Source organism: Lepidothrix coronata, unplaced genomic scaffold (genome assembly GCF_001604755.1).
Source record: "Lepidothrix coronata isolate B3197 unplaced genomic scaffold, Lepidothrix_coronata-1.0 Scaffold406, whole genome shotgun sequence".
Lineage (NCBI taxonomy): Eukaryota > Metazoa > Chordata > Aves > Passeriformes > Pipridae > Lepidothrix > Lepidothrix coronata.
This window is the reverse complement of record NW_016690586.1, coordinates 53,677-69,080: the sequence shown is the minus strand read 5'-3', so window position 1 is coordinate 69,080 and position 15,404 is coordinate 53,677. Positions and strand designations below refer to the sequence as shown.

The 15,404-nt window shown below is 49.3% G+C and overlaps 2 protein-coding genes and 1 pseudogene across 2 annotated transcripts; all 3 read left to right on the top strand.

Annotated features, from left to right (window-relative positions):
• Positions 1-4,770: 4,770 nt before the first annotated feature.
• Positions 4,771-5,691, top strand: LOC108509801 (olfactory receptor 6F1). The gene has a single exon (XM_017839380.1). The coding sequence runs from the start codon at positions 4,771-4,773 to the stop codon at positions 5,689-5,691; it is 921 nt and encodes a 306-aa protein (XP_017694869.1).
• Positions 5,692-7,758: 2,067 nt separating this feature from the next.
• LOC108509800 (feather keratin Cos1-1/Cos1-3/Cos2-1-like) lies at positions 7,759-10,369 on the top strand. The gene is made up of 3 exons (XM_017839379.1): positions 7,759-7,784; positions 9,588-9,660; positions 10,043-10,369. The coding sequence occupies exons 1-3, from the start codon at positions 7,759-7,761 to the stop codon at positions 10,367-10,369; spliced, it is 426 nt and encodes a 141-aa protein (XP_017694868.1).
• A 4,029-nt stretch (positions 10,370-14,398) lies between these two features.
• The window catches only part of LOC108509799, a 6,283-nt pseudogene continuing 5,277 nt past the window's right edge, over positions 14,399-15,404 (top strand).

Below are 15,404 nucleotides of genomic sequence, written 5' to 3'. Positions count from 1 at the left end.
CGGGGGCGGGCTGGATGCCGAGGGCAGGCGAGAGCGGCGGCAGCGCGGCGGCGGTCGGGGCTCTGCACTGCGGAGGCGGCGGGGCCCGGCTGGGTGGCAGAGGAGCGCCTTGGTATCGGGGAGCTCAACATGGACAGGCCATGAGCTGCTTTCACTACCATCATCTCTTCCCTCACATCCCTCCTCTGCTGGCACGTGGGGACCCCTGAATTGTCGTCCAGGGCATGTGCTTGTAAGACTGGTCGAGGGGCACGAGGGGCACGAGAGGCAAGAACATCCCTCTGGGCTCAGCATCCCGGGCTTAGCCTCTCCTGGCAAAGAAGAACCCTCTGAAGTTCAACAAGGGCAAATGCAAGGTCCTGCACTTGGGGAGGAACAAACCTGGGCGCCAGTAAAGGCTGGGAGGTAAAGTCTGGAAATATTGTGCTGTAGCTTTACAAGTAAATACAGGAGACAGGATAATAACGGAAGGAAAAGCTCATGCACAAGTGGGAGAATTGGTAGCAGTTTGAAGTGTTTTTAACCATGAATCCAGAAGTTCTGACTCCATTTATATTTACTATGATTCTTTGGCTGTCTTCAAGGGGTGCCCTGAGCGGATCCCCTTCTGGGATAAAAATGACTGGCAAGTAAACAGAGTCCTTGCATTCACAGGTAATCTGCATCAAAAATTTGTCTTCCACATGCTCCAGACATATCTTACGTTGTTTGCACCCAGTCATTTTGCCCCCACAGCAAATACTGAGGTGGTAAAAGTCACCCACAGGTAACAGGGCCTTTGACTGTGAGATTTCCCCCAAGTGCCTGAAGAAGGCACCATCTGCCTCCTCTTGTTGAGCAGGAGCTGTGTAGCAGACGTGTAACTACAGCACCACCTGTGCCAGAGGGGAAGTGTGAGAGCCTCTCCTGGCATGCTGTGCTTACCTCTTCTACCCCTTGTGCCATCCTTGCTCTTCAGGCTCTGATAGACCTGCCCCTCCATTCCCACTTTTAGCTTCTCCTTCTGAATTTGGCAGACATTTGCCAAAATGCTCTTGCTTCACTGTGTCAAACACAGCACCACTGACCAGCAGGACCAGCAGGATCAGTTGAATGCTCCAAGAGGGTCCTTTGGGGACAGAAGCCAAAGCTGCTGAGTGCTACTGCACCCCACTCCTGCCAAGCAGGAGCTCAGATGAGCTCTCAAGGGAGAAGAATTATTTTCTGACTTCTGTGCCGGACTTTACATCTCACTCTGTGTAAGCAAAGGTAACTATGGAGTTGACACTGAAATGGATCAAGATCCCTTCAGGGGATACATCCGTCCAGCCCTGTGGGACCAACTTGGACTTCAAAGATATTCCCATGTAGAAGCTCTTTGAGCCCAGACTCCCTGCCTTGGAGGAAAGGACTGCACCAAACCATCTTTGCTACTGGCACCATTTATAGAATCATAAAATGATTGGGCTTGTAAGGGACCTTGAAAGACCATCTAGGCCAATCCCCTTGTCATGGACAGGGACATCTGTCAATTTGTCATTGAATCACCTGGTCAAAGCTCCACCTAACCTGACCTTGTACACTCCTAATTATGAGGCATCCATCTCTCTGGGCAAATTCTTCTAATGTTTCACCACTCTCATCCTAAAAAATGTATTGATTCTGTCTAATCTAATCCAATCCAATTCAATCCAATCCAACCTAATCTAATCTAAATCTACCTTCCTTTCATTGAAAACCACTTCTCCTGTCACTACTGTTGAAACGTCTCTCTCCATCTTTCTTATAAGCCCCCTACAAAACACTGAAATGCCACAACAAGGCATCCCCAGAGTCTTCTCTCCAGACTGAACAACCCCACCTCTCTCAGCCTTTCTTCACAGGAGATGTGTTCCAATCCTCTGATCATTTTCATGGCCCTCCTCAGGACTTGCCCTGACAGATTCCATAGACTTCTTCCACAGTCAGTAAAGAGATATCAGCTCACCCACCGGACTTGTGCCAGCCCAAAGCAGATGTGCGCAGGAAATGGCAGGAATCCTCTTTCTGGGGACACAGATCCTGCAATCGACCAGTAATGGCCTCTGAACTTCCCCACTAGAATAAACTCACAGCAGGGCCCCCAAACCTGGTCACATGTGCGTGGGTTGTTTCATCATGGGATCACAAGTGAACCCACAGGCTGTCCTGCCAGAGCCTCCAACACCTCCATGCCATGGCCTCCAACCACACACCCATATCTATGGATAGGGCACATAGAGAGCAGGGACATGGTTTCATGGTCAGCAAACAGGCTCAAGCTGAGCATATTACTCTCATTAGCTGCAGCTCTACATTACACCAAGCACAGGTCAGTTTTGTCTCAACCTCACTGAAGCCTGGGACACAAGACTTGCAGAAAATGTCAAGTCCAACACCTGTGTGGTGGCCTTGGACAGTTTAGGCAGCCTCTCTCTGGAGGTGACTCCAGATACCTAAGGGATGAGGCATGTGTGTGTCTTTGTGTGTGATAAGCTATCTGTCGAGCTTATCTTGAGTGTCAACAGAAGAAAAACAGGTGTCTGTAAGGCCTGGATTGCCTGAACTGTGGGAGACAGCATATTTTGTAAGGGCTGAACCGAGGCTTGAGAGTGCCTGTTTCTCTCCACTGATGATTAATGGAGCAAAGACAAGGACCTCAATTGGAGACACCTTATCTGGAGGCAGAGGAAATCAATTTTCTTCTACTAAGGTTTTGTCTGACTTTGAACTGAGATCTTTTCTTAGTTCTTCAATTAAGACTGAAGACATAGGCCTTAACTACATTTAGAGGCTCTGAAATGAGGTAGGTGAATCCCTTAAAGCCTCTGTATTCATGTGCCCATAGTTGCCTTTAGTTATCTCCCACCCTGGAGGTTTCACAACCACCTTAGTATCCATCACCAAATACTTGACACTTCCAGTCTCTTGGGACATGACTTTCAGACATCTGCATGTCAGCAAATGGATACACGAGAGAGCACTGAGTTCCTGACAAGGTTCTCATACCACAGCTGCAGGCAGGAAGCAAACACCCAGAAAATAGGCACTTAGGGAATTGCACTGCTGTTCTTTAATTGGCCTGAGGAAGAGAGAGTACTATCCATCTCTGACGAGCCCCTAAGGCCTCCCAAAGGTCAAACTCCCTGTGGCACATAGAAGGAAAACAGAGAACCGTCTCCCAGGTGTGGCCAGCTCAAGCTTCAGTGTGTTAATGAGGAGGGTGTGGGGATGTTCTCATGCTAATGATGCTGGCGACTCTCTGGGGTATGATCTCACCATATGAAGCTAAACTAAAGAGAGTTTACACTCTGTGTGTGCACACAAAGCTCCTTTTAGTGGAAGTGCAGTGGTGGCTGTGAGAGGGAAAAGATCAGGAGCACAAGCTGTCAGTTCCTAGCAGGTGGATGGAGATGAAACTCGGCCAGGCAGTTGTGTACAGCTTGAATTGAGTCAGCAAGGTGAGAGCTGCTCCTCCATTCATCTCCTAACATCACCAAACCCAGAGTTCCCCCAATAAATCTACCTGTCTCCAATGCTCTCCTTTAGCCAAGGGGACCATGGCTTCCTCGGGAGGATGGTGCATGAAAAGATGTCATTTGGATCACTTCCATTGGCAGCTGTGGTGAGTAAAGCCTGCCCAAGACATCGAGTATAGACTTCCACTGCCTTGCATGTTTAAGGAGAGCTGGATTAAGGAGGATTTCTCTACCCTTTAAATACATGAGATTTCTGGTACATATTGCTGTGAGGAAGATAGGAGAGAAAGAAATCCTTTAGATGGTGTTTCAGCAACATTGTCTTACACAATCACCTGAGAATGACATATGTACTCCCCTAGACAACTGATGAAGAATCCTGCCTTGTCTGCAGGGAGGATATAAATTATACCCTGCAGTTCAGCAGAGCTCCCTTAAATGGAATTCACCTCAGAGGATTTTGCCTTCAATCACTGAGGCTTGGAATACCTCTGCACAAGTTGAGATGTGCGACATCCATCTAAGGTGCTCACCAAACTCCTGCCTTAGACCTCAGAGACAACCTGGCACTTCTAGAGGGCTTTTATCCTGTATACGAGGCAAAATGAGCCATGTGTCGCTCATGCTTTTTCTCTGTCCATGGAGAAAGAAGGGGGGTAAGCTGAGGAGCTGAGGTATCCATAGATACTTCAGCTTGGTCAGTAGAAATTCTTCCCCTGAACCTGGGATGGCAAAATTACAAAGAGGTGAATCCTACCTCTAGCAGCTCTGCTGAGAAGCAGAGATCAGTGGAGGACATGGAGATATTTACCAAAGCTTCCTGTGCTGAGACCTGGAAGAAAGCAAATATACAAGACCAGGAGTCCTTGAGCAGTATTTCATGTTAGATATTTCAACTTGGTCAGCAGAAATCTGACTTGCAAAGGCTTTTCCTATGGCTGGAGAGCCTCAGCCTGCTGTCCATACTTTCCTATGTTGGTTTCTTATCTCACAGAAGTGACTACATTTACTGTCTTCTAGATGAGGTACCTGATCCAACAAATAATTTTCCAAATGTTCATTTGCTGGCGTAGGCCTGATTTTCAGGATCAGATCTAGTTGTCCAAACATGTTTTAGCAGAGGAGGATTTCCCTGACAATTTTAACTGAGGATAGATGCCGTTTTTGCATACTGTGAATTTTCAGGGATGGTGGTTTTGTTTCATTACCAGTAGCATCTGAAGAGCCAGCACAGGCAAGCAAACTCAGAGAAACTTTTCTTTCTTTGCAGATGGACCTCAACAGATGGAAGGACATGGCAAATGGGACAAATGTGGAAGAATTTGTCCTTCTTGGCTTCCCAGGCACATGGCATTCCCGAGTGTCCCTTGTGGTGGTGTTTGCACTGATGTACTCCCTGACAGTAATAGGCAATGCATCCATCATAGGTCTCGTGTGGATGAGCAGCAACCTACACACCCCAATGTACTTTTTCCTCAGCAATCTCTCCTTTCTGGAGATCTGGTACACTACGGGTGTTGTTCCCAAAGCCATAGGAGTCATGCTGGGGACCAGCCAGACCATTTCCTTCAGGGTCTGCATCCTCCAGTTGTTCTTTCTTCTCTCTCTAGGAGCCACTGAGTGTTTTCTACTGTCTGTCATGGCCTATGACCGCTACTTAGCCATATGCTACCCCTTGAGATACAGCTCCCTCATGAACAGTGGCCTCTCCACTCGGCTGGTGCTCAGCTCCTGGCTGGGAGGTTTTCTGGCTGTCTCCCTGCTGGCCTTTCTGACATCCAGGCTGACTTTCTGTGGGCCAGATGTCATCAATCATTTTCTCTGTGATATAGATTCCTGCCTTGCCCTCTCCTGCAGTGATACATGGTCCGTGGAGCTGGCAACGTTCCTTGTCTCCATAATTGTTGTGGTGGCTTCCTGTGTGGTCACCCTGGTCTCCTACATGTACATCATCTCTTCTATCCTGAGGATCCAGTCAGTCCATGGCCGGAAAAAGGCCTTTTCCACCTGCTCTGCCCATCTCAGTGTCGTCACCATCTGGTTTGGCTCCACCATGTTCCTCTATGTCAAACCATCAGCCCAGAATTCCCTGGGTCTGAACAAACTCGTGAATACCTTTAACACGGTGGTAACTCCTTTGTTAAACCCCTTCATTTACACACTCAGAAACAAAGAAGTGAAGCAAGCTCTGGGACGGGCTTTCCAGAAGAAGTGAAGTGGCTTTTCAAAAGGCCCCAGTGTGAGCAAACAGATTGATCCCTTCCCTCCCCTGACTTCTGCTCTGCAGAGGATCCTCACAGAGTGTAAGTGTGTGTGTGGGCACCCCAGGCAGTGAGAAGCCTCCAGTTCCCCAGCTCATCTCACTCACAGCCAGCTCAAGTTGGGCTGAGCCTCAATTCTACAGCTCCCACCACCCTCTGTTCCTTCTGAGGTGAATCCAGCATGCCTCCCAGTGCTTTAAAGAGCAGTGCTTGGAAAGGGTCACAAGCCCCATCAATAAGCTAACAGAGCTGGAGGAGTGGTCCTATCACAGGTTTCTATTCTAGTTTGCCAAGTGCTTCATCTTGTCAGGGTTTGTCTGAATCCCCTAAAGAAATCCCTGCAACTGGCTCACTGTTTAGGAAATAGATGCGTTTCTCCATTTAGTCTGATGTTTTCTGGATGTATCTATGCCCCATTCTTGTGGCTATTTCATTGAATCATACTCTGATTCAAGATAAAATTTGACAATGTCTAATATTTCTACCTGCAGTCACTATTCCTAGCATAAGACTGTAAACAAATTTTACATAATTCCTCTTCTTTCCTCTCCTTAATATCTGAATCTACTCTTTTAATTTTAATTAAAAATATGCAAAATAGTGTGCTTCACACTGGATGGGTCAGATCATTTCCACATCTAAAACCCACATCATTTTTAACAGCCCATTTTGGTCTTTGTTGTGGAAAAACTGTAATGTCACGGCAAAGTGTTCAGACTGCAGAGCTTTGGAAGGCTGGCTGGGAAGCAAGTCTCCCTTCACACTCAATGGGAGGATATTAGCACTTCCAAAGGCCACTTGCTTTTTCCCTCCCAATTTTCATTTCAGAACAGATTAGTCATGTTCTCAAAGCTTTTCTTTCTGCACACTGACCGTGAAGAGTCCATGTGGCCACTTCATAAAGAGGAGGCATCAGCATGACAGACACGCCTTTATGGAGAGTGTGGGATTGATTTCACCTGAGTGTGGAGCTCCCCAACTGAGATGATTGAGTCTGAACTGAACATCTACTCCTTCTAGAAGCAAAGGCACTTCTAGGGAGATTCACCAACCTCCTGGATCCGCCTGGGCACTTGGCTCTTCGGCCTGCATCCAGGCCCAGGCACCACTGCCCAAGGACAGGCTGAGTCCCACCCTTGTCAGCTGTGCTCTCTTTCCCAGTGGCATTTGGGAAAATCCCTGGCACAGCCCTCTGAGGCTGCAGAAAAAGCCTGAGATTGGATTTATCCTCAGGTAGACATCACTGCTTGTCATTCTTGCCTGGGAATGATGCAATTTGGGGAGAATTGTGTCTGTGGAGTGTTGAAGCCCTCTGCAGCCCTGGAGAGCAACAAAAAGCTAGAGCTGGAATGTCCAAGAAATCCGAGACACAGCAGAGTGCAGGATACTGAGAGATGCTGTGAATTCCTCATCAGCACTGCCTGAAGCTCTCTGAGATAAACAGAGGCATGCAAAGCCTCAAAGAGGGCTGTCAGAGCAGACTTACATCACCTGGGAGAGGCAGACCACCCTGGAAGAAAAGTAGGAAAACAAACAAGTACCCTTAGGTTTCTCAAGTGAAGTGGATGATGTTTCATGTGCAACAGACTCCAATTCAAAGAGTGGGATCCACCTGGAAAGCCAGCACCCCTAAGCTGAGCTTCCATAAGCAATGCTGTTGGCTGAGAATGTGTTCCCAGAACCCTTCCTTTCACTCATGGGAGGAAGAAAGATCACTGAGATATGCTTACCAGCTGTTGGACAGAAAAACTAGCATGGACTCAGGAACATAGGAGCTCCCTCCAGCTCTGGGGATTTCCCTGAGAAGAAGAAAATACATGAAAAAGAGTGAGACCTCTCTCTGGCAGTGGATGAGTGCAGGAATGTTGTCCAGAGTCTGGCTGGTGACTGTTTTCCACTTGCTGATGCAGGGCAAGGAAGGGCTCTTCACTTCTTGGGCTACTGTAACCACATGGCAAAACCATAAAAGCAAAGGCCTACCAAAGGCTGCATTCCCCATCTGTGGCCATCAGTGGAGGCCCATGGAAAGGGAACAGGAAGAAGAGCTGTAGGTTACTTGCCGAGTACTCCAGTTTACTACCTATTTTAAGCAGAGGGCATTGACAAGGGTGGTTTGGCTTGTTTATGGTGTAGCCTTCCAATGGATCTGCACCAAGTTAGGTTTCTTGGACAGTTTTAATCATCACAATCCCTGGATCTAGAAGCAGCTGTAAAAGTTGCATGAGTGTTTCACAGCAGAAGGCCAGCCCAGCCCAGCCCTGCCTCCCCACTGCTCCCAGGTGCCACTGCTGGGCAGGCTGAGATCAGAGCTACGTGTAAGTGGTGGCACAGAGGGAATCGCTCCTCAGACCACCTCTCAAATTTCATAGAATCATAGGATCATTTAATGGCTTGGGTTTGAAGGCACTTAAACGATAATCAGTTCCAACCCTGCCACATAGGCAGGGACACCTTTCACTAGACCAGGTTCCTCAAAGCCCCATCCAACCTGGCCTTGACTGCCCAGGTTGTGGCCAGTGTGGCACTTCCAGGGATGGGGTATCCACAGCTTCTCTGGACAACCTGTGCCAGGGCCTCACCACCTTCACAGGGAAGAATTTCTTCTTAATAAGTAATATGAATCTATCCTCTTTCAGTGTGAAGACATTCTTCCTTGTCGTGTCACTCCATGCCCTTGTAAAAAGTCCCTCTCCAGCTCTCTTGGAGCTCATTTATGTAGTGGAAGGGGCTTTAAGTTGTCCCTAGGGCCTTCTCCAGGTGAACGCTGCCAGCTCTCCCAGCCTGTCTCCAGAGCAGAGGGGCTCCAGCCCTTTGAGTGTCTTTGTGGTCTTCTCTGGGCTTGCTCCAGGAGCTCCACATCCCTCTTATGTTGGGGGCCTCAGAACTGGGCACAGCACTCTAGCTGGGGTCTCACAAGAGAGGAGGAGAGGGAAAGAGTCACCTCCCTTGACCTGGTAGTGACTCTTCTTTTGATGCAGCCTGGGATACAATTGGCTTCCAGGGCTGCAAACAACATTGCCAGCTCATGTCCAGCCTCTCATCCACCAGTACCCCCAAGTCCTTCTTGGCAGGGCTACTTTCAGTCCACTCACCACCCAGCCTGTGCATGGGAGTGGTCTAACCAATATTCAGGACCTTACACTTGGACTTGTTGAGCTTCATGAGCTTTGCATGGGCCCACCTCTCTACCCTGTAAAAGTCAATGTTGTAGGAACACAACACACAGTGGACTCTGAGGACACCTGGGGACAACCAAGGCAGGGCAGAAGCATTGTGGGGAAGAACAAGGCCCCACACAAGCTCTGGGAATTGTTTGTGTACTCACAGGCTGCACAGAGAAGGGATGAGTCAAAATCAGCCAGAAATTTTTCCTGAGGGCAGAGTTATGCAGGTTGGAGCCAGCAGCACAGTCCATGGACACGGAGAGGGAAGAAGTGACCATAGGGAGGGAAAGAGAAGTTTAGGACACATCCTCATAAAGAGGAGTCCTTGGGCATCCAGCTGAGGATTCCTGGAACATCTTCTTTAGAACAGCAATTCAAACAACCCCACCAGAGTGATCCAGACTGATATATCACTTGCCTGCTCTGGTCCCATCCAGCACATAAACTGAATCTTCCACCTGCAGTGCTGCATTCCTGCTTTAGAAATCCTGGGGCCTTTAATCCCAGGGATCAGAAGAAGCCTTCATTGGGAAATGGGCATGGAACAAAACGGGAAATGAAAAGGCAGCAGTGCAGGAAATGAAAGCACAGCCCATATCATTAGCTGTGCTGGTTTGCATGTAAGATGAGCTTGTGGGGAAATTGTTACCTCTGGAAAGGCTGCCCCTGGTCCTGAGGCAGTGAAGGGCAGGTATAAAAGGCAGCCCCAGTCCCTGCTCTCTCATCCACTTCTCTTGCCTCCTTCTGCTTGGGAACCAGGTGAGTGTGAAGCCCCTTCTCCTCCTCTTCCAAACAGAGGTCTCCATCACTTGATGGACATCTCAGCTGATTTTGGCTTTCTCATATTTGGGGTTTGGAGTGCTTTTTCATGAGAGATGAAAGCGGGGAGAAGGTTGGCACAGAGAGAGACTGGGACACGACTGTGGTGGCTTTTGGTTTTTGCACCAGAAGAGAGCTTTGCTTCCTTGGGCCAGGCTCTTAGTAGCGCCCTGGCCAGATGAGGCGATGAAGACTGTGTGGCTGCTGGCACAGTCTCCAGCATCCACTCATGGATGGCCTTTGCAGTTTTGTGATGGGATAACCAGGCTGCTCTTCACCCATCCACCCTTGTGCTCTGTTTGCTCTCTGTCCTCTGTTCCAGGTGCAGCTCCAAGCTCAAGACATGTCCTGCTACACCCCGTGCCGGCCCTGCCAGCCCTGCGGCCCCACCCCGCTGGCCAACAGCTGCAATGAGCCCTGTGTCAGGCAGTGCCAGGACTCCACCGTCGTCATTGAGCCGCCGGCTGTGCTGGTGACCCTGCCCGGGCCCATCCTCAGCTCCTTCCCACAGAACACCGTGGTGGGATCCTCCACCTCCGCTGCCGTTGGCAGCATCCTCAGCTGTGACGGAGTGCCCATCAACTCCGGGGGCTTTGACCTCTCCTGCATCACCAGGCGCTATGGTGGCAGGAGAGGCCTCCCCTGCTAAAGATACTGAGCATATTAAGGTCTTGGGAGGTTTCCCCAAGATCTCCAGACATCGAGAACAAAGAGAGAATCTTCAGGTCATTTCTTTCAGAGGAACTGAGCATCTTCAGCTCCTCCTAAGAAAGCTGGCAGGAAGGGGCCAGCCTGGGCACTTTGAAAACATGGCCCATGTCTTTCCTTTGATATTTCTACATACCTCCTTTTCTCATTTTTCATTCTTTTCTTCTGCTTCCCTGGGCTGCAAGGCTCCTCCAAGCCAGCCTGCACTCTACAGCAAAGACAAATGGAAGCCCTGCATGGACTTCGCCATGGCCAAGAGGTGAAGTCTCTTGTCCCTCCAGACCACCGCACTGAAGTCCTGTGCTTGTGGTGACCTTGATTCCATCTTTAAACTCAATAAAGATTTTTACATCTCAGCCTGAGTCTCCAGCTGATCCTTCCCTCAGTGTATGGCCTCGGGGTAATGGTGTTGATCCTGTCAAGGTGACGATGTAGGGAGATCCTTCACCCAGAAAAATGTGAGACTGGGACATGCTGCAGAAGGTCCTCTTCAGGGCACTATCCTAGGGCAGTATGTAAAATATTCTCAGCTACCCCAGACCAAGTGGCAATCAGCCCTTGCCTTGCAGTGTCTCTGCCCAGACATCTCCCCACAGGTCCTACAAGAACCTCTACTGTCCTCAAGTGACAGCTAGAATTCTATGGAAGCTCATGGAGACAAGCCACCTTGTAGGATCACGGGAATGGGGCACCTGTTGCTCTAGTCAGTGCTGTGGCAGGGGAGACAGAAGATGTTCCCAAAGGAAAGCAGGAGTGTGGATGGGTGGAATTGCCTCAGGGATGGCTCATGGCCTCATGTTCTCCTTCTCCTCCCCTCCATTGCCCAGTCTGGGGCCTGGCCAGCACACATGGGCATGGGCAGCCAGGGTCAGTTCCCCTATCCAGCCCTACCACTGCTGAGGCCCATGGCAGGAGCCAGGTTTTGGCAGGCAGGCAGAGTTCATTCACAAGTCAGTATTGGGATTAACCACTCTGGGTCTCACGCTTGGGTCCCCGGGAATCCCACGGGCCAGGGAGTCCAAGGACAGTAATTGGTGCCCACAGGCCCATCACTGACCGGTGGAGCTTTGTCACTCCCAAGCTCGGGTGGAGCAGCTATGTTCAAGCTCAGCACCTGCACGGCCCTGCTGCGTCAGAACCAGCTCTGCTCCAGAAAAGCTCTGTGCAAGGTCATTCTAGACCCCTTGAGCTGTGGAGGTGACAATGGGACACACTCAATCGTATCTGTGAGCTCTCTGTGGCAGACAAGTTTTGTCCATAGGAGTCCCTCTTGCTTAGACTGATGCTCTTGGGCACTTTGATCACAAGCACTTTAGAGGCCTCAGTCAGGAAGAGCCTGATAAACAGAATCCATCCGTCCATCCTTCCATCCACAAGGGAGACTGTGTAAATTGCCCTTTCCCCATCTGGGAACTTGAAATGCAGGCAGATGTTCTGTTCTTCCAGAGGGTCAGGTTGTGAACTCCTTTGACAACATTGTCTCCTCTTGCCTGTTTGACCAGGGGTGAACTAGGATGACAGAGGTATCAAGGTGCTGAACACATCACTCTTGGCAATAAGGTTGATGGAGGCTGTGTAAGCCAAGTTCTGCAGGCCTCAGTGCCACAAAATATCTGTACCCTGTGCATATCTGTCGGAAATCCCTGCTTTTTAGCCATCCCTTCACAATTTATAGATGGTGGGTAACAGGGCTGATGACAGTACAGCACAGAGTATCTCTACAGAAAGTTGGGCCTATCAGTGTCCCACATTCCTCTTCCTTTCCATGACATGCTCCTGGCATTCGTCTTCTCTGAGTTTCTGTGAAGGACATCTGGCTTCACTATTAATACAGACACTTAGGGATTTTTTCTGCGTACTACTCTGAAATTTCTTTTTCAACCTTCATTCTCAGCTTAAGGGATCGATTAAAAGGCTGGCACATCTCAGACATCTACAATTGCCTGGATGCAGGGAAGGAGCTGATGAAGGCAAAGCTAAATTTTGCATGAAGGGACCAACAGGGAAACTTCCCTGCACATTCTTCCTGCCGGAGATTTGGGGCAGAGCCACTGAACCCCTCCACCTCTTTGGCCAATGGACATGTTCCTGTGATGCCCATGCCTCACCTTCTCCCCCACAAGAGCTGCACTGCGGTCACTGGGTGAATTGGCAATATATGGGCAATCCAGTTCCTTGTTCTACCTGGCACTCCTGGAGTCCCCCATTCTCTCTCTGCTCCACAGTGCCCCAGGGCACTGGCACCACCCCTGCCCCAGGGATGCAATGGCACGTGCAGGGACCAGCCCAACCACAGAGCAAATGTTGGGGCATCCCCACCAACACTTGTCTACCCAGTAGCCCCAGCATCTCCCTGGCTTTCCCTGGGCAACATGCAGTGGCTCTGCCCTTTCACTCCAGTGCACAGTGGTATCACGTACAGTGATTCTTAAATTCTGTATCTGTTTGGGCCAAGATCTCAGGCTGACACAGCACCAGGTCAATGAATCGCACAAATACATTTGGCATCGGCTTTGGCATGAAGGAGAGCTGTGTCCCACACCTGAAAGCACCAGCAATTCACTGGAAGCAGATTTATTTGGACATGGCCTGCACAAGGAGGGTAGGATTCCTTATCCTTTCTCCAGATCCATAAAGCCAACCCCATCCTTTCAAACTCTCTAGCAGCTGTGCCCTGGCCTGGTGAAGCAGGCAGAGGAGGACTGCCCACCATGCTGAGGCAGTCCCAGTGCTGGTACACTGAAAGGAACTAAGGATCTTAATTGGTGGGAAATGGTCCTTGTTGGGGCTTGGTATCAGCAGCAGTGGAGTGTGAGCTTCATAAGAACAGAAGGAGGGTTCAGGAAACAGGGGTTGGATTACAGTGCCTCTTGGAGAGATTTCTAGGAGGCTGATGCCATTACCTTTCAATGGCACTTGAGCTCCTGCTGATGCTGGGAAAATGCTGCTTTGCAGAGCTCATGAACTGAGCCATGGAGAGTGCCCCTGCCATGAGCAACACAGTCTGTTTGTGAGGAGAGACACAAAAAGACAAGCTCTTGTAGACCTGTCAAATATTTGGTACATTCATACAAGTCTGGCTGCACACAAATCACCCAAGACATGAACACATGTAGGAACACAGCCTACTGTGAACTCTGCTGAGGACACCTGGGGACAACCAAGGCAGGGTTGGAGCGTTGTGGGGAAGGACAAGGCCCCAGGCAAGCCCATGGCAATGTTTATGTACTCACCAGAGAGTGGATAAGTCAAAACAAGCCTGAAATTTTTCCTGAGGACAGTGTTAGGCAGGACAGAGTCAAAACCAGCAGCCCAATGCACACATGTGGAGATAACACAGGATCACCCATCAGGGTGAGCTGAGGAGGGAGGGATAGAGAAGGACATGGACCATCTTCATGCACAGAAGTCCTTGGGCATCCAGTTGCAGATTGGATTTTCAAAGAGGGGAAACAAAAGACATGGGGAACTACAGACTGGTGAACCCCACCTCTGTGCCTGGAAAGATCATGGAGCAGATCCTCATGGAAGCAATTTTAAATCACATACAAGACAAGGAGGTGATCCACAACAGCCAGCAAAGCTTCTCTGAGGGCAACTCGTGTCTGAGCAACCAGGTGGCTTTCTATGGTGGAGGGACTGAAACAGTCAACAAAGGAAGACTGACCAATGTCCTCTGCCTGAACTTCTGTCCGGTCTTTGAAATGGTCCCACACAACATCCTTATCTCCAAATTGGAGAGACATGGATTTGAAGGGTGTACTATTGTGAATATGGAAATGGCTGGATGGACATAGACAGGGAGTTTTGGTCAATGGCTCTATGATCAGGTGGAGGCCAATCATGAGAGATGTCTCTCAGGGGTCTGTCTTGAGATCAGTGCTTTTTAATATTTTTCTTCAATGATGGAGACATGAGATTGAGTGCCTCCTCAGCACATTTGCAGATGACACGAAGTTGAGCAGTACAGATGACACTACAGAAGGATAGGGCTAACCAGGGGGACCTGGACAAATTTGAGAAGTGAGCACATGAAAACCTCATGAAAATTAAGAAATTCAATGCAAGGTGCAGCACTTATATCAGGACAATCCCAGACATGAGTACAGACTGGGACATGAGTCACATTCACATTAAGAGCAGCCCTGTGGTGTTCTGGTAGATGAAAAGATGTACACGAGCCAACAGTTTGCATTTGCAGCCCACAAAGCCAACTGCATCCTCTGCTGCATCAGAAAAGGTGTGACTGGCAGGCTGAGGGAAGTGAATCTTTGCATCTATTCTGCCCTCATGAGACCCCACCTGGAGTACTGTGTCCAGACCTGGAGTCTTCAGCAGAAGAAAGACATGTACCTGTTAGATCAGGTCCAAAGGAGGCCAAAAAGATGCTCAGTGGGCTGGAGCAACTCTCCTTTGAAGACAGGCTGAGAGACCTGAGGTTATTAGCATGGAGAAGAGAAGGCTCTGGGTAGATCTCATTGAGGCTTTTCAGGATGTGAAGGGGGCTTATAAGAAAGATGGAGAGCAACTTTTTACAGAGGCAGATACTGATAGGACAACTAGGGGAACAGTTTGAAATAAAAGAGGAAAGATTTAGATTAGATGTTAGGAATAAATTCTTACACAGACGGTGGTGAGCCAATGGAACCATTGACCCAGGGAAGCTGTGGCTGCCCCATTCCTGAAAGAGTTCAAGGCCACGTTGGATGGGGCCCTGGGCAGCCTGATCTAGTGTGTGGCATCCTTGTCCATGATGAGGGAGTTCCTTCCAACCCAAGCCATTCTATGATTACATGATTCTATGACTGCTGCAGATTCTGTCTGAAAACAACACTTCAAACAACCCCACCAGAGTGATGAGGATAGGATTACTTGCCTGCCCTGGTCCCATCCAGCACATAAACTGAATCTTCCACCTGCAGTGCTGCATTCCTGCTTTAGAAATCCTGGGGCCTTTAATCCCAGGGATCAGAAGA